This window comes from Pyrus communis, chromosome 14, assembly GCF_963583255.1.
Source record: "Pyrus communis chromosome 14, drPyrComm1.1, whole genome shotgun sequence".
In the NCBI taxonomy this organism is placed as follows: domain Eukaryota; kingdom Viridiplantae; phylum Streptophyta; class Magnoliopsida; order Rosales; family Rosaceae; genus Pyrus; species Pyrus communis.
This window is the reverse complement of record NC_084816.1, coordinates 10,306,854-10,334,538: the sequence shown is the minus strand read 5'-3', so window position 1 is coordinate 10,334,538 and position 27,685 is coordinate 10,306,854. Positions and strand designations below refer to the sequence as shown.

Sequence of the window (27,685 nt, the reverse complement as noted above, 5' to 3'; positions counted from 1 at the left end):
ATGCAATTCAGGTATAGTCGAGGGACCATCGTCCCAATTTATCGTTTTTCCGTTCCCCATCCCCGTAGGCGGTGACAGGGAAAACGGTGGCTGTAATGGCCAGAAGCAGCCAATAAAAAATCTACTCTAATTATATACTATACCGAGGAAGCATATATTTTCTCCAACAATCTGGCTATATGAACCATTGCGGAGGGGCTGAGACCGGAGAGCCGCCGTGCAGATTAGGGCTGTGAAAGCAGGGGTTTGTGTCCAATTGAAGACCTAGTTGCCGACAGTGGCCGGTTCGCGCCTTCTGGAAAGACCTAGGTCTTCTGTTCGCCCCACAGCACATGGAACACCGAAGGCAACCCAAGGATTCTCTCTCATACTCCAACCTTTTCAATCTTGAGGTTTGTCACTTCAAATTTTCTCGCATGGGTTTTCTTTGTTTGCTCGAATTACCGCACTCTTGCCCTCTTTGCTTTGCTTTGATTTGGTAATTTTTGGTAAATTTTGCGCTTCAGTGTTTTTAATTCACTTGTTTTTGAATTCGGAATGTTGAATTTTATATTTTTGAACTAAAGTTTGTTGATTTTTGTTGCACATTGTAGTCTTTGATGAACTGTCAAGTTCCACGACCGGATGACGATTTCGATTATTATGGGAATACTAGTCAGGATGAGAGCAGAGGTAGCCAAAGTAGGCGGTTTGTCTTAGTTTTTGGAGTTAAGCTTTTTATGACCAATTTTATTTGATTTTTTTCTTGAAGATTTGCATGTGTGATATACATTTTGTATATGGTTGTTGTCGGTTGGAATGGTGATTAGCGGACTTATAGATGTGCATGTTTGTGATTTTTGGCCGGTTGCATGCGTAGATGGAAGTGTTGGTAACGGGATGATGTCTGACAGAGAACTGAGTTCAGTGAAAAAAAGAAGGCGATCCCAAAATAGTGACTACGAGGACGATGACAGTTATTACGGGACACGCATTACAGAAGAAAGGTATCGATCAATGCTTGGAGAACACATTCAGAAGTACAAAAGGAGGTTCAAGGATTCCTCATCAAGTCCTGCACCAATTCAGATAGGGATTTCAGTTCCAAAGGGTAATAAGGGCTTAAAATCTAGGAAACTGGGCAATGAGCAGCAGGGGAGGTTATATGAAATGGAAACCTCGTCAGAGTGGCTCAATGATTCTAATCCTCAAAAACCAGTGAACCACCATGATGCAGATTTGGCACCAGAATGTGGCACCTATAGGTTTGCTTTCTCCTCTAGTTTCCATTTCAGCATGGGTTTTTCCAATTGCTAAGCATATATGATGATTATATTAAATTATTTGGTTATTTTATTTTCATCTCTGTATTTCATGCAGAATAATGTATGAACCTCCTTATCTGGATATAGGAGATGATATCACTTACAGGATTCCACCAATTTATGATAAGCTGTTGTCATCTTTGCACTTACCGAGCTTTTCAGATTTTCGGGTGGAGGAAGTTTACTTAAGAGGCACTTTGGACTTGGGATCCTTGGCAGAAATGATGACCAGTGACAAAACGTTGGGCCCTAAAGGCCAGGCAGGGATGGGCGATCCCCATTCCCAGTATGAATCCCTTCAAGCTAGACTTAAGGCATTGCCCACTTCGGATTCAGCTCAAAAGTTCAGCCTCAAGGTCTCTGATATTGGGTTAAACTCTTCCATCCCAGAGGGTGCAGCTGGAAATATAAAGAGATCTATTTTGTCTGAAGGTGGTGTTTTACAGGTCTACTATGTGAAAGTTTTGGAGAAAGGAGACACATATGAGGTTTGTGTTCCTTCACTTATGATTATCTGGTGGGCTTTGGCTGGGTTGTGGGTGTGTCTTCCTTTTCATGTTACATCTTGGGCTGGTTTCTCATTAATGTCTTGTCCTGCAGATCATTGAACGAAGTCTACCAAAGAAGCAACAGGTTATTAAAGACCCTTCTGTGATTGAGAAGGAGGAAATGGACAAGATTGGGAAAGTTTGGGCAAACATAGTAAGAAGAGACATGCCAAGGCATCATAGGATTTTTTCAAGTTTTCACCAGAGGCAACTAGGTTATGCTAAGAGGGTATCAGAGAACTGTCAAAGAGAGGTACTTATAATGTGTACGCTCTATGTAGTCTTCTACTTGTTTCCCCTTCACAGAATGTGAGATGTGGATTCCGATACCCAAACTGGGGTTTGATTTTCATCAGATGGCATTCGTAGTACTTATACTGAAGCTGTCTACTCTTTTATTCTTTGTAGGTGAAATTGAAGGTCAGTAGATCTCTTAAATTGATGAGGGGTGCCGCAATTCGTACAAGGAAACTAGCCAGAGACATGCTACTATTTTGGAAGAGAATAGATAAAGAGATGGTATCCTTCCCTTCTCCTCTGTGAAGTGCATCGAGTACAAGAAGTATATGCATGAAAATATAAAAATGCATGTCCTTTAATCCTATTGGTCTTAAATTTAATCATCTCTAATAATGTGCAGTTGGCCTGAAATTCATATGCTTCAAAGCTCCTGGCTAAAGTTCTGTAGATCTTCTGTCTAATCATTCCTTTAGAGATTTAACTGTCTATAATTTTGATTATTATTCGTATGGAAGGTTATCTTGCGTTATTTGGTTGTAATGGGTTCTTGAGAGTCGATCCTAAAGAGAAATAGTATATTTGATTTTTTTTCTTTGACACAAACTTGGTAATGTTTTATTTTAATTTTAAATATGGACACTTGCAGGCGGAAGTGAGGAAGAAAGAGGAGAAAGAAGCAGCTGAAGCTTTGAGGCGCGAACAGGAGCTTCGAGAAGCAAAGAGACAGCAGCAAAGGCTCAATTTTCTTATACAGCAAACGGAACTTTACAGTCACTTTATGCAGAACAAGTCAAGTTCACAGCCATCTGAAGATCTGCCTGTAGGTGAGGGGAAAAAAAGGGACAAAAAAGCATTTTTGAGCTCCTCAGATGATGAAACTAATGAGGAAGAAGACCCTGAGGAGGCTGAACTGAAGGAGGCAGCTTTTAAAGCAGCTCAAGTGGCAGTTTCAAAGCAGAAAAAGATAACCAGTGAATTTGATAATGAGTATTTGAAGCTATGTGAAGATGCTGAACCTGAGGCAGCACAGGATGTTGCTGGAGCTAGTAGTATAGATCTACATAACCCGTCAGTTACTCTTTCCTTTATTGTTTTAGTCTTGCCTTTTTTCTGGACTGTATCAGGAAATTGGAGGCAAGGTTTTTTCAGCCAAACTGATAATGTTTCTATTTATATATGTGCAGTTCCACAATGCCTGTAACATCAACTGTTCAGACGCCGGAGTTGTTCAAAGGATCCCTTAAAGAATATCAACTTAAAGGTCTCCAGTGGCTGGTTAATTGTTATGAGCAGGTTAGTCTGTACCTAAATAGATACACATAATATATACACGTACGGTTTAATTTCCCGGATTCATTTTCTCTTGATCTATTGTTTAAAGGGTTTATTTCTTTCTTTTATTTTCTTCTGTTTATCAGGGTTTAAATGGCATCCTTGCTGATGAAATGGGCCTTGGAAAGACCATTCAGGCCATGGCATTTTTGGCTCATTTATCTGAGGTAATAGTTCAACTTGCTGTTTTATGCATAATGATTGTCTTTGATGTAACTTGGATTTCTTGAGCTATTCAGGAGAAAAATATTTGGGGGCCTTTTCTGGTTGTTGCTCCTGCCTCTGTCTTGAACAACTGGGCAGATGAAATTAGTCGTTTCTGCCCTGACTTAAAAACTCTTCCATACTGGGGAGGAGTTAACGAGCGTCAGGTACTTAGGAAAAAGATCACTGCTAAAAAACTTTACTGCAGGTAATTTTCTTTGCCCTTGCTATTATTTACCCTTTCAAGAGAAGATAAGGGTGGTAACGGGCCAGTCTTGGAAGTACATTAATGTTTGAGACAGTGTCTGAGCCGGCTTGCAACACTTTGAGCCCTTAGACGGAAAATTTTGTGTTAACATGGAATATATTGACAAAGTTTTGTATACCAAAAGTTTCTTACTGAAATCAGTAAATCCTATTTTCTTTACTTTAAGAAAAAGCAATTGTGAACAAAGAAAACAATACTGATAAAACAAAGAACTATATAGGTTTTAGAGAACACTATGTAATTAAAAAAACAGTAGAACCTGTAAATTGGTTGTAACTACAGCCAGTTTTATATAATTTCTTCTTTTAGCTTATTAAAAGAGAACATTGTTTTAGTTAATCTCAACTATCATATTGGTATGGGAACGAAGATTTAGTTCATTGTGTTTCATTGATGCTTATGCTTATATGGGAAATTACACTTTTAAAACCATTGAATACGAAATGAATAGGGTTGTTTTGCTAGGACATTTTATTTCATTGATGCATGAAATGTCAATAATTAAAAAAACCCTCATATAGTTACTGTCAATTAGTGACAAATGAGATTTGGAGAGGGGTAGAGAGAACGGTAATTAGAGTGTCGCTAAACTTTTATTTCTCAAAAGTACGCCTTAATTGAAGGGGGGGCCTTAGGTGACTGCTTAAGTGGCTTTACCCATGGGCTGGCCCTGGATGGTGTTCTATTTCATTAATTCTGTATCTTGGTAATTTTGTTTGTGTTAGATATTTTAGCCATTGAAGTATCTGTACAACTTACTATGGCTAACCTTATAAGGAAGTTTACAGCAATACGTGTTGGTTTTTGAAATTGTTGTGTTATTATCCCTTGTGCGGAAAAAAATAAGGACACAATAGGGGATTGACTTATTCTTTGGGATTTGGGCAACCAAAGTAGCAAAATTTGTTGGAGCACAAAACTATATACATCATAGAAAAGTAAAAGGTAGCTATCTCTCTACTATTATTCTCCCCTAAGTTTCTCATGGGGGGAGTGCAGATTGACTATTTTGGAGTGCCAATAACAGCACACAAGTACATACATGCATATTGATTTTATTTTTTTGTGCATGCATATTGAAAATAAAAAGAAACTGCAAATTGAAACAAAGAAAAAACAGAATTTGCTAATTTCCTTGCGGACCACTCAAGCAGTTGAACTCAACTCTACTAAAGAATACTGCACCCCTTGAAAGGCACTTTCTTTGTTTATGATTTATATATGGTAAAGCATGCTAATCAGCCACCCGAGCAATCCCATGCTTTATTTCCTGTTATTGTGTTAAATGATCAATTATTTTTTAATTTCTTTTCAGGGATGCTGGATTTCATATTCTCATTACCAGCTACCAGCTGCTAGTGGCTGATGGAAAGTATTTTAAACGTGTGAAATGGCAGTATATGGTATTAGATGAAGCCCAAGCAATAAAAAGTTCTAACAGGTTTGGACTGAAATCTTCTTTGATGTTTATTAAGGATTTTGAACATAATCATAGTATGTGGTCTTCCATTATTGTGGCATATTGAATGTATGATAAAGTGAGACCAGGTGCCATAAAGATGAAACAAATTTAAGAAACCATTTTTATCTTGGAGTGCCAAATATCCTAAGATTTTCATGTCTACCAGGTGTTTTTGTTGTATTATTTAAGAAACCGTGTTAATCTTAGAGTGCCAAATATTATGAGTAAATGAAGGTTTGTTATTTGAGCATCCAAAGAAGCGTCCAGGGGTGTACATGACGTGTTTTGAGTTGTCCCAGCATGGACATCTCTTATGGAAGTAGTTTCCTACAACTCATTGATTTTACATTCTAGTTAGATTTGCAGCCATAATAATATTTTGGTTTGGTTCCCCTTGATCCTAGGACTAGCCATTATATTAAGTAATACTCAACTACACCTGCTGACACTCGAAAAATCCCATTCAGTTTGATTTCATTTATTTCATTCGTATCTCTTAAAATTGTGCATGCTCATCCATATCTCATTTGATATTTTGATCTTACAGCATAAGATGGAAGACACTTCTAGGCTTTAATTGTCGAAATCGCTTGCTGCTTACCGGTACACCTATACAAAATAATATGGCAGAGTTGTGGGCTCTACTACATTTCATTATGCCAACCTTATTTGACAGCCATGAACAATTCAATGAGTGGTTTTCAAAAGGGTAGGCATCTTGGACCTGAAATTTGTACCCGCAAAATCATGAAGTATTCTTGATAATTAATTATTTTCTCAAATATTACCAGAATTGAAAACCATGCTGAACATGGGGGTACTCTGAACGAGCACCAGCTTAACAGATTGGTTAGTACCCTGACGCTGATACTTGTATTCATTAGTACATTTTTGGATTGATTGTAGTTATTCCTGGCCCTTCGGTCTGATCTAATGTTCCTAATTTAATATTTTTGGAAAATGCTGGTCTGTCAAATATCTACTGCTTGCAAGACCTGTAAATTGTGAATAGAAAAAATGTATATAATCCACTTTAAAATTCTGGCTAAAACTAGTGTGTGTCAAAGAAACTTTTATGGAACATTCTGACTAGAAAAGGGTTGATTTGTTTTTCGTATTACAATATTGGCCCAACTATAACTCTCTGTATTGAAGAAATCACGAAGCTTATATGATATCATTTCCTATTCCATCATTCCATCTTCCTGTATCCGTTGACTGTACGTAATCAGTGTATATACTTGTTTAATCTTTTGTAGTAATCCCAGCGTTGTTGCCTCACACCTCTCTGCCGTCCCAATGTCTGACCTGTGCTATGAAATGTGAAATTTGTTTGTTTTTTTTTGGTGGAACACTGCTGACTGCTTCTGTCGTTATTCTCCTCACAGCACTCCATATTAAAGCCATTCATGCTACGCCGAGTTAAAGCAGATGTGGTTTCTGAGCTGACCAGGAAAACTGAGGTTACTGTGCACTGCAAGTTGAGCCCTCGGCAACAAGCTTTTTATCAAGCGATCAAGAACAAAATATCTCTTGCTGAGTTGTTTGACAGCAATCGCGGTCATCTTAGTGAGAAGAAAATTTTGAATTTGATGAATATTGTCATTCAGCTGAGAAAGGTATGCTAATCTAACTTGGTATCCATTGCGGTTTTCTTTTGTCATAATTTTATGTAGTGTATAGGGTGCGAACCGTGCGATACAATTATTAAATGTGTTTTAATTATGTTGTTTTATTTTCCATAATATTGTCCACATCAAGTGTTCTATTTGTGCAATGATAGGTCTGCAACCATCCCGAATTATTTGAGAGGAACGAAGGAATTACATATCTATACTTTAGTGAGATACCAAATTCTCTTCTAGCTCCTCCATTTGGGGAGTTGGAGGATGTGCACTACTCAGGAGGTCAAAATCCTATAACATACTCGGTACTTTCTTAGATCCTTTTTCCTGTTACCCAATTATGTAGTTTTCTTTTGTGTTCTTTAAATGAAATAAGCTTTTCTTTAGTGCATAGGTGAAATAATCACTTTGCTTGCACACTACACATGACATACTGGTCACTGAACAAAAGGGGAGAGAGAAAGAAAGAGAGGGTGGTACGTAGGTCTTGTGGTGAGAGGTGAAGGAGGGAAAATTGAAATAGAGGGAGGCTCGAGGGTAATTCCATTATTTGATGAGTAATTTGCAGGCATCACACCATTTGATGTCATTTTTCTGGCACAACATGTAATTCTAATGTGATCTGCATCTGTACTTTCTGTGTGTTGTTGGTTGTGTGAGCTATGTAACTTGATTCAGAAATCCAGGGGGGCTTTATCAGATTTTAATGTTTAAAGGAGACATTAGAGATGGTCAGAAAGTGCAAGGGGAAATGAAATGGCCGTTTGATTTCAATGATTTGTATGTGTTATGTACTGAGACACTGAGTCAGAAGTCTCATGGTTACACCTCCAAGTTACAGGTTCCCCATTTCTTGTAATCTTAAGTGATGATTTATTAGAGTAAAATGAAAAAGTCAAAGACAACATCCCTAAACTAATGTTTTACCACGCAAACTAATATTGCATGACCGAACTTATTCTTGTCAATCATGACATGTGTACTTTATCGAATTCTTAAAACTGTTTTATGTGAGCCAAGAATTTATATATACATTGATTCGAACACTCCCTTTCACATGTGGGTTCTCTCTCCACCACTAAAGCCATACACGTGAAATGCAACCTATATTAGTTGCAATTGCAGGATTCAAGCGCAGGATTTTATGCTTTGCAGAATGATATGCTTATTGGTTCACCATTATTTTCAAAAGTTTAAGCCGTTAGGTACTGGGCTAATCCTAACAATATGATGGACCACGAAACTTGTACTTTCAAGTAGCTCAAAGCTATGTAAAAATGTTCCTTCATGTTCTTATGTATAACCCCTTAGAAATCATGTCCCTTCATGTTCTTATGACCTATGCAGATTGGACCTGTATTTCGAAGGTGGATATCTTTTAATGATGTCTGAAGAGGAAATTCAATACCTGCTTAATATGATGTTATTTTTTACAAAACTGCTAGCACAATAATCACTTGTGTATCTCAATGGAATATTTGCAATATACTTATTCACCTGCAGAAATAAATTAAACCAGCTGCGTCCATGAACTGGTATTTCTGCTTTTAGTTTCCGGTAACTTACTGACTAAAATTTTAAAATGGAATTTCTTTGTTTCATCCAGATCCCTAAACTTTTCTATCAAGAAATTCTTCGGAGCTCTGAAACTGTTTGCTCAGCAGTTCGACATGGTGTCTACAAAGAATCATTTGAGAAATATTTTAACATATTTTCACCGGGAAATGTTTATCAATCAACACTCTTGCAAGAGAATGGCTCATCTGTTGGAAGTGGAACCTTTGGCTTTACTCGTATGATGGATCTGTCCCCTGCTGAGGTGGCATTTCTAGGAACTGGTTCTTTTATGGAGCGACTGATGTTTTCCATTGTGAGATGGGACCGACAGTTTTTGGATGGAATTGTGGACTCACTAATGGAAACCATGAATGATGTTTCTGAATGCAGTCATCTTGAGAATGGACAAGTGAGAGCTGTTACACGAATGTTGCTGATGCCTTCTAGATCTGTAACTAACTTTCTTCAAAAGAAATTGGCTACAGGACCTGGTGATGATCCATTCGAGGCTTTGGTTGTCTCTCATAGGGATAGGCTACTCTCGAACACTAGGCTTCTTCATTCAGTATACTCATTCATCCCACGAACTAGAGCTCCCCCAGTATGTTTATATTTATTCATTTTACCTTATTTTTTCCTTTATAATTATTTTGGTTATTCAGGATGACCCTAAAGGAACAGCAAAAAAATTGTCGTTATCTTTGTTAACACTAGATTGATATTACTTGATCAAGATTGTATAATTTTGATAGGTCACTGTCCATTGCTCAGATAGAAACTTTGCTTACAAAATGATTGAAGAACAGCAATACCCTTGGGTGAAGAGGTTGTTTACTGGGTTTGCACGCACATCCGACTTTAGTGGACCCAGAAAACCTGAGACTCCACATCATTTAATACAAGAGATTGATTCTGAACTGCCTGTTTCACATCCTGCTCTTCAGTTAACATACAAGATTTTTGGGTCTTGTCCTCCCATGCAAAGCTTTGACCCAGCAAAATTGCTCACCGTAAGACTGTTTGTCCTTTTTTGGGTTTCTTTTCATATTCTCTAGTGAACACGTTTTTTTTCTGTGTTTTTGGATTATACTGAAGTGTCAAAAAGATGAGCTTTTCTACTTTATATATAGGATTCTGGGAAACTTCAGACGCTTGATATATTGTTGAAACGCTTGAGGGCAGACAACCATCGTGTTCTCTTGTTTGCTCAAATGACGAAGATGCTTAATATTCTTGAGGTAATTCATTTCTTATTGGACCTTAGTTGCTCTAGGTTTGTGGGTTCACATTGGATTTTCTAATTCTGTTCCCATTTCAACCATACCTAATTATATACAGTGAGGATCACTGTAAAAAAGAAAGTCAAAAGTTATTCTTCCTCTTCCCCAATCACCATCCAAGTTTTAAGATAGGTGTGATCATGTTAGTCAGTATACATGATGCGTCCTTATGTGCCTAAGGAAATGTTTATATAGGGTAGTTGCCCTTTAGTTTTGTACTTGTTGATAAGTAAGATGTTTTGACAAACTTGAATTAGATGTTCCCATCAGGCTTTTAAGTTAATTGAGTTATTTGCTAGTCAGCCTGTCCTTTTGGAAACTTTTACTGTACCATAGTACAAATTGTATTTCTCTTGCTGATAACTCTTGATGTGCAGGACTACATGAACTACAGGAAATATAAATACTTACGACTTGATGGATCCTCCACCATTATGGATCGGCGTGACATGGTTAGGGACTTCCAGGAACGGTAGGGATTTCATTATCATATGAAGGCTTTGATGAGCTGCATCTGTTATCAACTCCTATGAATGCACACTTATTCATTGTTATAATAGATGATTGTCTTCTTGCAGGAGTGATATTTTTGTGTTCTTGCTGAGTACAAGAGCTGGTGGACTTGGCATTAACTTGACAGCTGCCGATACTGTCATATTTTACGAAAGTGATTGGAATCCAACCTTGGATCTACAGGCAATGGATAGAGCTCATCGGTTGGGTCAGACAAAAGATGTGAGTTTTTGTTTGCTGAATCCAGGCATAGACTTTCTGTTTTCCAAATTTGGTTTTCTTTGAGCGACTGATAGAGGCTTAATTAATATTCCTCCCTGTGCTTTGACAAAAACCTCACTTTCCCCCCTGAACTTGCAAATGGGTCACTTTACCCTGTGCTTTCATCTTGCGTCCCACTCAACTCCATTGAGTCCGTTCTCATCTAAAAACCGTTACTCTGCTTATGCGGCACGCATGTAGGGCCCACAGATTCAACGGTATAGCTTCACATGGATCATATAATATTATATCTATTTATTTATATTAAATTTTAATAAATGACTGAAAAAAAGGAAAAAGTAGATTAAAAGCAAAAAAAATATCAAATCCAATAAGGTTAAAAAATTTAAGAAAATAAGCCTCTAGACCCTTTCCCTGGCCGCCGCCACCAACCTCCTTCCCTATAGCAGCCAGCATCCAACCCCCTTCCGCTATCGATTCCACCACCTACCCCCATCCCTATTGCAGCCAGGGTCCACCCTCACCTCTGAGTTCTGCTCATCGCCCAAGCCATTGCATCCTAACCCACCCTGACAATCCATTTCGGTGGTCCTACTGTCCAAAAACCATGGCTTTTTAGTTTGTGATTATGAAATATTACTGTTCCTGATATCTTTCCTTTGGGTTTGAATTTTAGACAACTGGGTAATTTGGAGTAGGCATTAGAGGAGTAGGGAAGGGGGTATTGGGCGGGAGGGGGTGTGGTGAGGGAGTGGGGAAAGGGTGTTAGACAAGGGAGGAGTGGGGAGGGGGTGGGTATGCCGACACCGACATGAGATAGGGATGCCTAGGGTGGGGTATGCCTTTTCTTTTTCAATATTTTTAAACAAAAATTATAATTTGTGAAATTTCTAAAATCTGATGCCACGTTAGCAACCCAACAGTTATGACGGAGAGGGTAACATGGGCACATTATGAAAAGCTTTGTTGTGGGATTTTCATGGGGGCATTACCATCATAAAGTTTTTCATATTCAGGGTTGGCCTCTGGGATTTTCGTGGGGGCATACCAATACAGAAGCCAAATTAAAAACTTTAGTGAAGATTGTGTAATAGGGAACAAGACAAGGGAGACACCATATAATCAAGCAAGGCATCTCCGAAGCACATTGCAAACAAATGGCTTTACAGATAGAATGGTCAAGCCATTTGGAAGCTAGTAGCATTTATCAGTATTAAATGATTTTTTGTTTTTTAAATATAATTATAAGTTCTCGTGTACTCATGGTACAGGTTACCGTGTACCGACTGATTTGTAAAGAAACAGTTGAAGAGAAGATTCTGCAACGAGCAAGTCAGAAAAATACTGTCCAGCAGCTTGTAATGATGGGTGGTCATGTTCAGGGTGATCTTTTGGCTCCTGAGGATGTTGTATCTTTACTTCTGGATGACGCTCAGCTGGAGCAGAAATTAAGAGAAATTCCGTTACAGGTGCAGTTTAAGTTGTCTGTCTTTCAATTTCTTCAAACTTTTTTGTGACTCAATTTATGTTGCATTCTACAATTTGGTAAATCGTAATTTGTATGATATGGGTTTTTCAGGTTAAGGATAGACAAAAGAAGAAACAAACAAAGGGTATCCGGGTGGATGCAGAAGGGGATGCCTCTTTAGAAGATTTAACAAACCCTGCATCCGCACCTCAGGGCACCGGATATGAGGACTCTTCAGATGCCGAAAAAGCAAAATCTAATAATAAAAAGGTAATGAACTTTATCTGGAACCTGTTGTATTTACACCTAGGATTAGCACCTGGCAAAATGTAATGCTTATTATCGTATCTGTGACAGAGGAAAGCTGCAACTGGCAGGCAAAGTACAAGGCCGAAGAATTCACAAATCATGGACGAACTTGATAGATATGAGTTGGATGATACCTTACCAAATACCGATCTACAAGCTACGAAACCCATGAGGCCAAAGAGGTCAAACAAGAGTGTGAACGAAAATCTTGGGCCGGCATTTACTGCCACACTCTGCGGTTCCAGAACAGACACAGTATCCACCAAGGAATTAGTTTGGATCTCATAGTTTCAAAGCAGATCCTGGCGAAAGATCTCAATCAGAAGGCAGTCCCTTTTCTTGGTAATATCATGTATAGTAGCTGACTGTAATTGCGTGATGAGCAAGAGCATCATTTCCAGGTCGTTTTGTCGCTGGCCCCATTGTGCCTGGAAACGACGGGAGTAGAGTTGCAGGAAACAAAGTTAGAGCTGTATGATGTTTGTGCAACATATTCATAATTTGTTCAGGGTTCACCGGCCTTCAAATCGTTCGATGGAGAAGGGTTGTATATATAAGTGTATTACTCTTTCTGGTTTTTAGCTGTACAAAGGGTAGATGTATTTGTCAGTGAGCCCTGTCCCCGGAACGTCTACACGCCTCCGGCCGAGGTCCTCGACCGAGGGGAATTGTATATGAAATCAACTTGCAGTTCTCTGTCACATAATCTGTTCATGGGTCAACTTAAATTCCAAACAAAGATTTTGTGTTGTCCTGATGATGATGGTGTTTATAACCAATCAAGTTGATCAGTTATAACATTTCCAATAATATAATGGTCCCACTTTCAAAATCGATTAATGCCGTCTCTCATATTAAGTCCCGGACATCAATGTAGTCCTTGCCGTCAAAATCTGTTATATTTTCTGCTCGTTGGAATTGGCGTATGGGAACAGCGGCGTCTGGAGTTCGAAGGAGTCAGGATGTTGGTTCATATGCTTCATCAAATATTGGTTCATATGCTTGTCCTTGTTCTTCCTGCCGTTCACTGCCCTTAAATGCAAGAGGATATTGGTTCATATGCTTGTCCTTAGGGGTGGGTACACTTCGGTGCGGTTTTGAATGAAACCAAAACTTTTTGCGGTTCGGTTCGGTGCAGTTTTGAAGCCAAAATCAAAATGAAATCAAACCATTTGGTTCGGTTTGGTGCGGTTTCAAACGGTTTCGGTTTGCTTTTTAAGAAAAAAATATACAAGTTAAAATACGAAACGCTCGTTACCTCAAGTTTTACATGAATGCAATCAACAAAGAACTTAAAAAAAAAAAATAAAAAAAAAAATAAAAAAAAATAAAAAAACTTATCTAGAAGATAAGTAGTTTCTAGTAAGATCATAAATCATAACTTGAAATGAAAGACATCATACATTAGAACATATTATTAAGCATTTCCCAATCTAGACATCATAGAGAGTGCTCCTAAAGGGTACAAATTAAACATAAGAGCAACTCTAGCGTTGGAGCCCTCCCCCCAGGCTATTCACTATTCAATCCACCTGATGAACAATAACTGCCCTTAATGAACAGTAATCGTTTTTGCATCTTCACCGTTACACTTCAATAACCTTGGCAATAGGCAATAAAATATTAGTATTTTATTTATTTATAAAATAATACAAAATAATTTTAATTATAATTTCGGATAAGATTTTTAATCGTTCTCATTGTGCCATGTGTCATTATCCGAAGTATTATTAAATAATACAAAATAATTTTATTTGTAATTTCGGATAAGATTTTTAATCGTTATCGTTGTGCCACTTGTCATAAAATCCGAAAGGACAATTATTGGGGATGGATTTCCGATAAGATTTTTAATTGTACTCATTACGTTACGTGTCATTATCCGAAAATACAATTATTGGTGATAAATTTCTGATAAGATTATTAACCAATCACGTCGCGCCACGTGTCATAATCTGTTTATAATCTTTGAGGATAGATTTCCATCAAATTTTTAACGAATGACGGCATGCCACGTGGCATTATCTACAACCTAATCCTTTCTGAATCCTCCATATAATCCACCATCCATCCTCACAAATCTCACACCAATTTTCTCAAGATCTTTATCATTATTCATAGTTTCTGCTTCCTTCTTCACAAAAATCTGTATCATTATTCATAGTTTCTACTTCTTTCTTACAATGTCTTCTTCTTCCTCAAGGATGATGTGGGAACTCGATCAAGAAGCGGAAGAATTGTTTAACCAATCAGAAGGAATGTTCAATCACCAGGTGGCAAAAAATGAGAAGGAAGAGGATGAGGAGCGTAGAATGAGAGATGACGAAGTAAGAATGGGCAGAGCCTCACATTCCCGTCGAGTCATCCAAGCTGTGGCTCAGATCTGCAGGCCCAGCCATTCCGAAAACCTTGATAGAAGCAGACAACGATGAGGTATGAATCTCTTGGACGATTATTTTGTCCCTAATAGTGCATTCCTTGATACGTACTTTAGACATCGTTTTAGAATGAAATGACATTTGTTCAACAAAATCATGATTGCTGTTTGCAACCATGATTCTTACTTTGTGCAAAAGAATGATGCTTTTGGTGCTATGGGTCTCCTTCCTTAGCAAAAAATTACTGTTGCCTTGCGGATGCTTGCATATGGAACATCTGCAGACCAAGTGGATGAGATAACGAGGATGGGAAATCAACAATTCTTGAGTCCTTGATGAGGTTTTGCGGAGCAATCGAATCTATCTACACCGCAGAGTACCTCCGGAAACCTACAAACATGGACTTGGAACGGCTTCTGAAGAAGGCCGAGATGCGTGGTTTTCCTGGGATGATTGGAAACATTGCTTGTATGCACTAGACGTGGAAAAACTATCCAAGTGCATGGCAAGACGCTTATGGGGACAAAAAAGGAGCAAAAGGTATCATTTTGGAGGCGGTGGCATCTTTTGATACATGAATTTGGCACGCCTTTTTTGGGGTTCCAGGAGCTCAAAATGACATTAACGTCCTTGCCCAATCCCTAGTGTTCAACAATGTCCTGCAAGGAAAGGCACAAAAAGTCACGTATAAGGTCAACAGACGTATGTACGACGGGTCATACTACTTAGCTGATGGCATTTACCTGCGGTAGTCAACATTTGTCAAAACAGTGCCACGTCCGCGAAGTGCAAAGGAAAAACACTTTGCAAGCTGTCAAGAGGGGTGCAGGAAGGATGTGGAGCGTTGTTTCGGTATCCTCCAAGCTCGTTGGGCGATCGTCAGAGGTGCTGCCAGATTGTTTGATGTAGAGTTACTTCGATCCATCATGATGACGTGCATCATTCTTCACAACATGATTGTGGAAGATGAGTACGATTATGAAGCCGTTGATGAATATGAGCCAGACATGATGAACAATTCAAGAACATGTATATATTGTGCTCATGATGCCACCGAAGAGCCCGTGCAACATGATCCGTTACAAAGGGATGGACGTTACAATGAAAGGCTCATTCAACGATATACTGCATTTCAAATGCTAGACATGCACAATGCCCGACAAATTGACTTGATAGAGCACCAGTGGGCATTGAAACAAGCTGAAGATAATTAAGTTCATTTAGTGTGTTTTTTTTGAATTTGGTATGTTTATGTTATTTTATTTGGTGTGTTTTATTATTTGGTATGTTTATGTAATTTTATTTGGTGTGTTTTATTATTTGGTATGTTTATGTACTTTTTTTAGTGAGTTTTTTATTATTCAGTATGCTTATGTAATTTTATTTGGTGTGTTTTTGTCATTTCAATAAATATTCTCTTAGTATAAATAACTTACCAAATTCATTTGAATAAATATTCAATAAATTGGAAACAACATAAAGTACTATATTCAATAAATAATAAATTACAACCCAAAGTGATTGGAAAATTATGGGCTCTGATTACAAAAACTACTCTATTCATCATCACTTAACCAATTTGTGGTGCTAGGATGATCTTCTCTTGTGGTGCTAGGACCATCTTGGCTTGCTTTCGCTTCTCTTGCATGCATCCTTCGCACCACGTCCGCTTTCTCTGACTTCTAAAAAAATTTAGAATTTGGAGACTTCCCTTCTAAAGGTGTGTTCATAATCTCACGATCTCGTTGAGCCCGTCTTTCTTCTCTAACATGTTCCCTTTCTTGCCTAAGTAGCTCTCTTTCTCTCCCATTAGCCTGAAATTTTCTCTCAATAGTTGCAGCTTTTGCGTCCTCTCTAGCCTTATCAGCCTCATATTTCGCCATTTCCCTCACCAAAGTCAATTCATCTTGGTGAGTAAGTTCTTCCATGAACTTTGCATAATCATTCTTGGAAGCACTCCCTTTTCTCTTTGAAGCCTTCTTACCTTGAGGCCTAATTGGATAACGGGTCGAACTTGACACTTGTTCAGGGAGGGGCGTTTCGGGCACTTCTTCTGCATCATCTTCATGAACATGCGAGACATGATCGAGTGTAGAGTGTAGAAAGGTGCTATTCATGAAAACTTCTGGACCGACAGGCACAACTCTAAATTTAAGACAATCTTTGACAATATTCCAATACTCCCACAGGTTGAATGATTTATTTTTGCTTTTGGTTTTGGCAGCGTACCAAGCTTGTGCTTGAAGTTCCTACACAATGCGGGAGAAGAAATAATTATAATGAAAATAGGTAACAAATAAATAATACAAACAAATAATTATAATGTAAGTAGGTAACAAATAAATAATACAAATAAATAATTATAATGTAAATTTGGGTATAGTACAAACAAATAAATAATATATTGTTATCTGATCCGAGTAATTTTCCCTACTTTGAATATTAGTACTAGCTTGTGCCAAAGCGTCTCTCCACGTACTAAACGATTGGCTAAGTAATTTCCAACGACTGGACATCGATTCTTTGATTCTTTTCCCACCAATTTTCTCAAGATAATTGGTATGAATAAGACTCCACATTTCTCGCAACTGCATCTCATTACCCGTAAGCGAACTATGAGTAACTTCAACCCAGCTAGTACACAACGCAACATCTTCAAGAAGCGACCAATTCGTACCTGCATCAGTACTCATTTTGTTGAAAAAAAAAATGGATTGAAACTTTGAGAGAAAGAAAGGAATGTGATTGAAAGTAGTTGAGAAAATATGAAATTGTAGTGTAAGGTAGATGATAATGAGAAGGTATTTATAGAAAAGTAAAAACAATTTTTTTTTTTGAATTTTTTACAATTTTTTTTTAATTTTTATCCAACTAATTAATCTTTGCCGTTGGATATAAAAAAAATTTGAATTCCAACACTCCAGATTGTGCCACGTGTCACAACGGTAACTTTTCTTAATTTTAAAACTATTTTTTCTTTTATTTATTTATTTATAAAGCATATTAATATCCACCGTTGATCTCAGATCGAACGGTGGATATTAAATAGGACCTTTTTTTTTTATTTTTTTTACCGTTGAGATCGAATGGTCAAAGTTAAAGAGCCGTTGAGATCGAACGGACCGTGGGAAGCCACGTGGGTCCCAACGGTAACTTAAAAAGTTACTGATTTTTTTTTATTTTGTGTCGCCGACGCGCCCTCACGCGCGAGTGGGGTGCACGCGCCTGACAGAAAAAATATATAAAAAGGCCTGACGCCAGGCTGACGTCAGCGCTGGCGTTACATCCACTCGGGCTCTCGGGCTGGCAATTTTTCACGGGCCCGGAGCTCGGGCCTCCACCTCCACTCGAGCTCCTTCACGCTGGAGCCGGTCCACAGGGCCTCGGGCCCCTTTTCTCTGACCTGTCCCCCGAACACCCATCTACGGTGGAATTGCTCTAAGTAGTAGCTAATCAAACCGCTACAAAATGTCATAATCAGTATATAAAATGAAACTAATCCCTCATTAAAAAACAGTAAAAAGTCCTCACCGAGCAACCTTATTTACTAGCCAGGTACCAATTGCCACTCAAAAATTTTAAGGCTTGGAAATATGAAATGCATGAATGGTTTGCAACTTTAAATGCATATTTAGTGCAGTATATAACATGTGATCCAATGTCATGGACTCATGCCAGATGTATATAGGGATGACAACGATTCGGTTTGGAGACGGAAATGCTATATCCATCCTCATAACCACAAAAATCAACCATATCGATAACCGCAAATTAACCATTGAGTATTATCCATACCCATACCCACCGGATAACGGATTCCTCATCAGTTAACGGTTATATATCCATCTTTGTAAATACAAAAAATATATTCATTCAATTAACACATGATAATTTAATAAATATTAATTTTGTCATTAAATATTTGATGTATAAAATGATTTAATGAATGGATCTTGTGGAGCATAAAAATTAAAGTTAAACATTGATAATGTTGGCAGATCTTTGATATATCCCTTAAGTACCATTAAATTCTCATAGATTTTGATTCATATCAAAACTTATGAACTTTCCCACAAAATGCAATTTTTGTATTTACACTCAAAGTAAGGGATTTGGCGAATAATGAATATACATATGTGTGTGTATGTGTATATATATATTTCTAATACTTTAATATTATGAATAATTATATTATATATTACTCGGTTCGGATTCAGGGATGGATACGGATTGGGGACCCCTATAACCATATCCAAAACCATAACCGAATAATATTCACGGTTTTTCCCCATACCCAAAATATACCCAAATTTTCATATCCAAATCCAATCTAGTCGGGCGGTTATCCACGGTTATCGGGTTTAACGGTTAGAATTGTCATCCTTAGATGTATATTATACTTGCCCAGCAAACAGACTTGCATGGTTGCACCCTCAAATCTATGAGGAAGCTATGCATTATTTCCCTTGCAAATTCGATTTCTCAACATCCTTTATGTGGAACATTTACCCGTTGATCACATATCCAGTGTAGGACAATGCATTCAAGTGCCCACCCCTACTCATGAGTGGTGATATTATGTCTAAGAGAAAGAAAGTGATGACTGATGATATTCTAGTGTGGTTGGATTCATAATAAATGTATGGACTATAACAAACAACCTATTAAAACATGACATCTAATATGGAAATTTAATTAATTGCTTATTAATATTTATGGTGCGGTTTGATTTCAATTTCGGTATGGTTTTTGAAAGCCAAAACCGAAACCAAACCGTTTCCTACTTTATGGTTCGGTTTCAAAACCGAAACTGTTTCAAAATAGTAAAGCCAAACTGTTTGGAATAGTCCAATTTGGTTTATGTTTCGATTTTGATTTTTGGTTTTAAGTGCCCACCCCTACTTGTCCTTGTTCTTCCTACTGTTTACTGCCCTTAAATGCAAGAGGAAATTGTAGCAATGGTCAATTTGAGGAATGGTCAATCAATCAAAAATTCATGACCAATGGTCCCTTAACTCCTTAAAATGTGCATTTATGGTCATTTTCGTCAACTCTGTTCGAACTTCCATCAAAACGAGTCATGTTGAAAGAATGATTGCTATAATTGGGTTAAAATTGAGGGACCATTTCTCTAATTGGGTTAAAGTTGAGGGATCATGTGAAATCTCGTTCCTGGATTTCACTATTGCAAACTACATATTAAGGAGATTTTATATTATTTTTGGGAATTTATATTAATTACTTAATTACAAAGTTTGAATTTTTGAAAATAATTATTTAAATCCGTAGACCTTTGGGGGTCACTCTTAATGTTTTCGAATTGAGCTCAACCCCACGAGCACATAGGCGAAGACCATTCGTGAATTGAGACGAGAAAAGAGAAGTAACGGATGTTAGAAGTTTCTTAAATAAAATAGGGATTTAATATTTTTAGGGGTTCTTTTCGCGAGAATTGCACTGGTGGGTTCATTGGGTGTACGGCGGCAATCCGCTAATTTTGCAGGTACCATCGTCGACCACCACCCTCATTCAAACCCTCTTGAGACTAGGAACAAAGCCTGACCAAGGTTGGGGGCGGTGGAGCTTCGAATTCGACGAAGTTCACCATTCTTGAGGTTTTTGGCGGATCGAGGCGATTTCAGGCTACTTCTTGGCTGAACTGGACTTTGGCCCAGGTATGAAAAATGGCGGAGATCCGTCAATCGAGGCGATTCAATCGTGGACCGTCAATTAATTTTAGCAATTGGCGAAGATCCGACCGTTGGATCATTCTGAAATTTTAGAAAATTGTTCTAGAAGAAAAATGAGACCCTTGGGAAGTTATGGATCAGAAATTCATAGTCGGATGTTCCAGATTGACTTGTATAGGGTTGTGGACCCCACCGTTGACAAAGACTTGACTTTTGGTCAATATTTTACGAATTGATCTTTAAATATTAAAATTAGTATTACTAGAGACTATGTAGGGTTTAGTGGGCATATATTGGTTAGTGAGTTATCCCAGATAATATCTACATCGGTTTATGTGTATGGGACGTCATATTGTGATATATATGTGTTTATTTATCTTCTTAATAATGTGAATGATAAGTATGATAAATGTTATGACAATGTGGTCCTAGAATCCTATTAGAAGTATTATGTAGAGCTTATATGCTTGTGTGACATATTAGTTGGTGGCCATGAGAAGTTGATGGTGTAGGTGACTACGTTGTAACTTATAGGGGTTGAGGTATTGGTAGGCTATGTGTTGAATTTATTGCACCATGTAGCAGTGGTACATGGATGGTCCTACTTGGTATATCCACGATGGGGGACCATATGTATTTCAGGGGTGATCATGCTTGGTATATCCACGATGGGTGATTACCGCCTGCATGATTATACTATGCTTATGGTTCTGCTTGGTATATCCGCAATGGGGGACCATACACATTCTAGGAGTGATCATGCTTGGTATATCTGTGATGGGTGATCACTACCTAGAGCTATAGGATATAGTCCTGCTTGGTATATTCACGATGGGGGATTGTTAGGGGTGATCATGCTTGGTATATCAGCGATTGGTGATCATTGGCTACATTATTAAACTATGCATATGGTTTTGCTTGGTATATCCGCGATATGGGACCATACATATTCAGGGGTGATCATGCTTGGTATATCCGCGATGGGTGACCATACACATTCTAGGGGTGATGAGGATTAGTTGTACTTGGTACATTTCGATAGGCGATCACATTTTGGTTGGATTTTGTCGAGTGGTCTGGAATCCCTACTCTTGGTCATTTCCATGAAGTTAGTCCGACCTTATATTTGAGTGAGTAGGAATTGCTCACAGTAGAAGTTAAGTATGTAAATTAGAATTTTCATGTTATTACTTGGAATCCAGGTAGGGAATTATGTAGAATTCTTTATTAAATTTCGTCTATTGAAATGCGATCTTACCGATTGATTAACATAGTTAAATGTTAATATAGTGAATCTCTAATTCTTAGGGCTAATTAATTGGAGTAATTAATGATGTTGGATACGATTGTTATTATTATGATTAGACTCGTTGACCAATGTGGCTAGAGAATAACATTGTGGTTCGTTGACTGTTCTTTGAGATGTTGCATACTATGCATTGCGGTATTATGTAAAACATAGTGATTTATGTGATGGATGAATTGAAAATCTTGATTGTCATGTGGGATTGTTATGTAGCCCTGAGTCTAGTAATTTCATGCTTGTCAAGTTCTAATGATTGATTGAGGGATGTTATGCCTTTTGGCTTGAACAGACTATGATATATGTCAAATTGTAGTGATTGGTGAACTACGAATGACTTGATCCCTTTTTAGGGTACATAGGCAGTCTAACGAGGAGGTTAGATGCGGCCATAAAGTATACGAAAATTACCACACAATTCGAATCTTGAATTATGCTTTGTACATATCTCGGAGGCGGGGTCTGTTGAATATATGGATATTGGTGACGTCACGTGTCTGTCTTGGATGTATGTCGGGATTAGGGCGGGACAAATCATTTCTCCAATTGGGTTAAAGTTGATGGACCATTTCTATAATTTTTTTTCATTTAGTTTCCTATATTTGGCCCTTGATTCTGACCTCACATGTGTGGTACGTGATTAATTTTGACGGAAGTTTTAACGGAGTTGACGAAAATGACCAAAGCTACATGTTTTGATGAGTTAAGGGATCAATTGTCATAGATTTTTAGTTGAGGGGTCATTACTCCAATTTGGTTAAAATTGAGGGACCATTGCTATATTTCTTTGTCTTGATTGTACTTGCGAGCCAAAGAAATCAAACAAGGTTTAGTAACTCCTCTGCGGATCCTTATCACGCTCTTTCTGGATGTTGTCGTTAGTTAGGGTTCGGGCATATAGGAGCTACTTGCCGGTTAAAATTGATTGATTTTGAACGTGAGTGACCATTTTCATGACTTGAGTCAACTTTAAGGACCAGTTGTAGTAATAACTATAGAATATGCAATATAGAATTAATTTGGCTACTCAAGGGACAAGGAGTTGTTGGGACTTAAAATCTCTATGACCAATGTACGAAAGTTAATGGTTATAAGGGGTATCTTTAATATTATAAATCACTATGTAAAAATCATCTCTCCAAAAAATCAATCAAAACTATGGTTGTTTCCGTAATGCTTTAACTGAATTTGTCTATCTGTTTTTATACAATTTGATGATCAAACAATCTCACATTTTATTGATTTTTTTTACAGAGATAGATCTTGACATTGATTAAGTTACGATATCAATCATAAATACAAAGTTTTGTGAATTCGCTATGAATCCTTTTGAGGAGGGATTCCTTCTCATTGTTGAGTAGCCACGTATTATTCTAACCATATAATATGGTTTATAGTAGATATTTAAGGTAGTTTATGTTAACCATACCACACATAGGTCGAGAACATAGAACACAGGAAGAAAGAAAACTTAAGAGAGAAGAGAGAGGATGAGAGAAGACTTTAGAGAGAGAAAGAAATCTACTTTTCTTTATTACTTTTACTTAATACAATCTTCTTACACACACTTAGTTATATACTATCTTGATCTTATTATAGCTAAAATATCCCAACCATATTCTTCAATCTAGCCACTGTATTACTGATAAATGGCACAATCTCAATGATTCAGTTATATACTCTTACATCCCCCCTCAAGCTCAGGTTGGGATGACCCAAGCATGAGGTTGGAGCAATGAGTAGTAAACAATGGTGAACTGAGACCTTTGGTGAGGATATCAGCAAACTGTTCTGAGGAGGAAACAAACTGCACGAGGAGATTCTTGTGAGCCACTTGTTCGCGAACAAAATGAACATCTACTTCAATGTGTTTTGTCCGTTGATGTTGCACAGGATTAAAGGATAAGGCAATGGCAGACATATTATCACAGAATAAAACAGGAGTAGACTCAAGTTGTATCTTCAAAAAAGTAAGAAGTTGCTGCACCCAATCTAACTCGGCAGCAGTGGATGATAATGCCCTGTACTCTGCCTCAGTTGACGACCTAGACACAGTCTGTTGCTTCTTAGAAGACCAAGCAATCGGATTATTTCCAAGGAATACCACCAAGCCAGTAGTTGACCAGCGATCATTAGGATTCCTTGCCCAGTCAGCATCACTAAAAGCCTTGAGGATCAACTCTCCACTGCTGTAACGAATGCCATGAGTTAGAGAACCTTTAAGATATCTTAATATTCTTTTAACTGCAGTGAAGTGATATATCATTGGAACCTGCATAAACTGGCTAACTTGATGAACCGAAAAGACAATGTCAGGCCTGGTAAATACAAGATATTGCAAGGCCCCAACGATATTTTTGTATAGGGATGGATTGTTAAAAGGTTGTCCATCATCCTTAAGAAGCCAATTGTAAGGCAAACAAGGAGTGACTGCAGGTTTGGAATCCAACATATCAGATTTCTTCAACAAGTCTTGAATGTACTTCTCTTGAGATAGAAACAAACCAGAGGCAGTTCTAGTGATCTGAATGCCCAAGAAAAAGTGTAAAGGACCAAGATCCTTAAGCTCAAATTCTTTAGTTAACTGTGCAATAACTTGTTGAATTGTTGCAGCTGCACTTCCAGTGATGATTATATCATCAACATACAACAAAAGTATCACAATTCCAGCACCAACATACTTGACAAACTGTGAAGAATCAGAATAAGTATTGCTGAAACCCAACTGTGGTAAAAACTAAGTAAATCTATCATTCCAAGCCCGTGGAGCTTGTTTTAACCCATAAAGAGACTTGTGTAACTTGCACACTAAGTATGAATATCTAGAATCTTCAAACCCAGGAGGTTGTGACGTGTACACCTCTTCATTTAAAATGCCATGAAGAAATGCATTTTTAACATCAAGTTGTCTTAATGGCCAATTAAACTGTGCAGCAAGAGCAAGAACCAATCGGACAGTGGTAGGCTTTACCACAGGACTAAACGTTTCCCCATAATCCAATCCTTGTTCCTGGCTAAACCCCTTTGCTACCAACTGAGCCTTATGTCTGGCAATGCTCCCATCAGCATTCCCTTTTACTTTAAAAACTCATTTACAGCCAACTAAATTCTTATTAGGTGGCAGATCAACCAAACTCCATGTATCCTGTGAATGCAAAGCTACAATCTTCTCTTGTATTGCACTATACCAAACTGGAACTTTCAAGGCTGACTTATAAGTGGATGGTTCAATTGTTGTTAAATCAACCTCAGCTGCACTGTGAACAGAAGCTAAGAAAACTTTCTTCTTGATGATCCTACTTTTAGATCGTGTCTGCATAGGGTGCAGATTCATTGGTGGAATATCATGAACCACTTGCAAGGTTTCTGAGCTATACTTAGGTACCACAGAAGAATCTTGAGCAACAATGGATTGAGAAGCAGGTGAGTTGGTGGATTATGGTATTGGAGGAAACAAGGGTTGAGAGGAAGATTGGATATTAGGCGGAGAATGGTGCAGATTAGATGATTGCGATGAGGGACAGGATGTTGAAGGGGTAACCAGGATATTAGCAAGATTAGGAAGCACAGAAGAATAGGGAACAGTAGAGTGAGACGGTTGTGACACAGAAAACTTGGGTTTGAAAACCATTGTGGCATAAGGAAAATCTATTTCATTAAAAATAACATGCCTGGATATATAGGTTTTCTCATGACTAGGATCATAACAAATGTACCCCTTGTAGTTCAAGGCATATCCCAAAAATATACACTTAGTAGATCTAGGTTGAAACTTGTTGCTGTTATAAGGTTTTAACAATGGAAAACAAGAACACCCAAAGACTCGAAGATGATGGATATCTGGGATAACATAATATAATTGTTCAAATGGAGAGTTATTATGAATAACAGGAGATGGCATTCTGTTTATTAAGTAAACTGCTGTTTGACAGGCAAAGATCTAGAATTTAGAAGGCAAATGTGCAGTTTGTAACATAGTAACTGCAGTTTGAACTATATGTTTATGCTTTCTCTCAGCCAACCCATTTTGTTCAGGGGTATAGGGACAAGATTTGTGATGAAGAATGCCTTGTTGAGCAAGAAAGGATTGAACAGATTTACTAATATATTCTCCCCCCCATCACTTCGTAAGATCTTAATTCTGGCTGAAAATTAAGTAAAAACATATTGGTAGAAGGAAACAAACACAGAGACAAAATCTGATTTATTTCGCAAAGGAAACAGCCAGCAAAATCTGGTACATTCGTCAACAAATATGACATAGTATTTGAATCCATCCACAGATACACAAGGTGCAGGACCCCATAGGTCACTATGTACAACTTGAAAAGGTACTACAGATTTGGAAGTAGTTGGAAAGAAAGGAAGTTTACTAAATTTGCCTTCTAGACAACTTTGACAAACTATAGAAGACACATCCTTATTAATAGCAACATTAGATTTCCTAAGTATAAGAGAAACAATAAGATTGGAGGGATGACCTAGTCTGGAGTGCCACAAGTTTGAGGTGACAGTGTGTCCGAGACAAGCAACAACTTGATTTGCTTGTTTCTGAGGAATATGAGGAATGACAGGAAATGAAGAAATGAGATACAATCCATTGTTGCAGAGTCCCTTAAACAAGATTCTCCCTGTGGCTTTGTCCTGAATCCAAAAACATGAAGCATAAAAAATTAGCCAACAGTTGTTATCAAGACAAATGCGATGAACTGACAACAAATTATGAGATAGCTTTGGAACATAAAGGACTGAATTCAATTTTATAGGCTGTAGAGAAGTCCTTAAAAGGGAATCTCCAATATGAGAAACTTGCAAACCTTCACCATATTCTCAAAATGACACAGTTCAAACAGCAGCTGGCCGAAGTTGAAACAGAGGAAATCAACCTAGTAATTGGGGACTGCAAGATTTGCAGTTGAGTCGCAGTAACCATAGTGATAACTCTCTCAGAGGAATAAAACCAAACAGTTGGTGAGCAAAGATTTTCAGAGGAAAAATCAAAGAAATGGGCAAAGACCATAACCCAGAAATCAGAGAAGTGATTCACAAAGATGAAAAGAATAGAGCGGAAGCATAAGAAACCAGAATCGAAGAAGCTTACTTAGAGAGCGAGTGATACCATGTTAACCATACCACACATAGGTCAAGAACATAGAACACAGGAAGAAAGAAAACTTAAGAGAGAAGAGAGAGGATGAGAGAAGACTTTAGAGAGAGAAAGAAATCTACTTTTCTTTATTACTTTTACTTAATACAATCTTCTTACACACACTTAGTTATATACTATCTTGATCTTATTATAGCTAAAATATCCCAACCATATTCTTCAATCTAGCCACTGTATTACTGACAAATAGGACAATCTCAATGATTCAGTTATATACTCTTACAGTTTAACCTCTTTAACCCTAAATTGAAATGAATGTTTCAAACAAAATACATATAACACCATTTTTTCTTCATAGACAATACATAGCAAATTGAATGTATTTTAAGAAATTCAATTAACTTTTAAGTTTTGCTGTTGAACTCAGTTTCAAGTTGAATTTTAGAACAGTGATCATCAAATTTTTTTTAATTAAATTGTAATAATGGCATAAAACATCTGGTTTAGTGACTAGATTTTGATTAATCTATTATCATGTTGGCAATATTGGAAAATTTTCCGTATTTGAATTTTTCATTAGTGAAAAATAAAATAAAAGGTGGCCATGGAGCAGGTTCCACTTGCTCTTGTGTTGGGTACACCTGCAGTCCATTTGGACCTTGCTGGGTTCAACTGCTCACTATCACCCTGTCCCAGCAAAATATAGCTTATTTTGTATTCTAAATGGGAAGCAGCAAGAAAATCACCAGTCCCGCTACCACCAAATACTCATCGGTTTACATTGACTAATTCATATGTTATAACATGAATTGACAGTAAGTTTATATTTTATAACAATATATGTATATATAATATTATTTTAAGTTAATTGATTA

At 37.6% G+C, this 27,685-nt stretch overlaps 2 protein-coding genes across 2 annotated transcripts; one reads left to right on the top strand and one right to left on the bottom strand.

Annotated features, from left to right (window-relative positions):
* On the top strand, nt 1-13,192 carry LOC137715125 (chromatin-remodeling ATPase INO80-like). The gene is given in 24 exon segments (XM_068454352.1): nt 1-392; nt 594-681; nt 860-1,244; nt 1,360-1,792; nt 1,905-2,105; nt 2,261-2,371; nt 2,739-3,160; nt 3,277-3,385; nt 3,511-3,591; nt 3,664-3,836; nt 5,212-5,337; nt 5,906-6,067; nt 6,150-6,207; nt 6,747-6,977; nt 7,142-7,288; nt 8,590-9,141; nt 9,293-9,550; nt 9,671-9,778; nt 10,198-10,292; nt 10,399-10,555; nt 11,827-12,024; nt 12,135-12,293; nt 12,381-12,562; nt 12,564-13,192. Coding segments are annotated over 24 exon segments (4,539 nt in total). The 5' UTR covers nt 1-332; the 3' UTR covers nt 12,607-13,192.
* A 10,183-nt stretch (nt 13,193-23,375) lies between these two features.
* On the bottom strand, nt 23,376-25,037 carry LOC137714354 (uncharacterized mitochondrial protein AtMg00810-like). The gene is made up of 2 exons (XM_068453592.1): nt 24,807-25,037; nt 23,376-24,392 (listed from the first exon to the last, which is right to left on the bottom strand). The coding sequence occupies exons 1-2, from the start codon at nt 25,035-25,037 to the stop codon at nt 23,376-23,378; spliced, it is 1,248 nt and encodes a 415-aa protein (XP_068309693.1).
* Nucleotides 25,038-27,685: the final 2,648 nt, after the last annotated feature.

Coding starts and splice junctions, on each gene's coding strand:
- LOC137714354 (XM_068453592.1), bottom strand. CDS start 25,037: ATGAATCTGCACCCTATGCAGACACGATCTAAAAGTAGGATCATCAAG. Junction 24,393..24,806: donor TGCCACCTAATAAGAATTTA/GTTGGCTGTAAA, acceptor GATTCTTCACAG/TTTGTCAAGTATGTTGGTGC.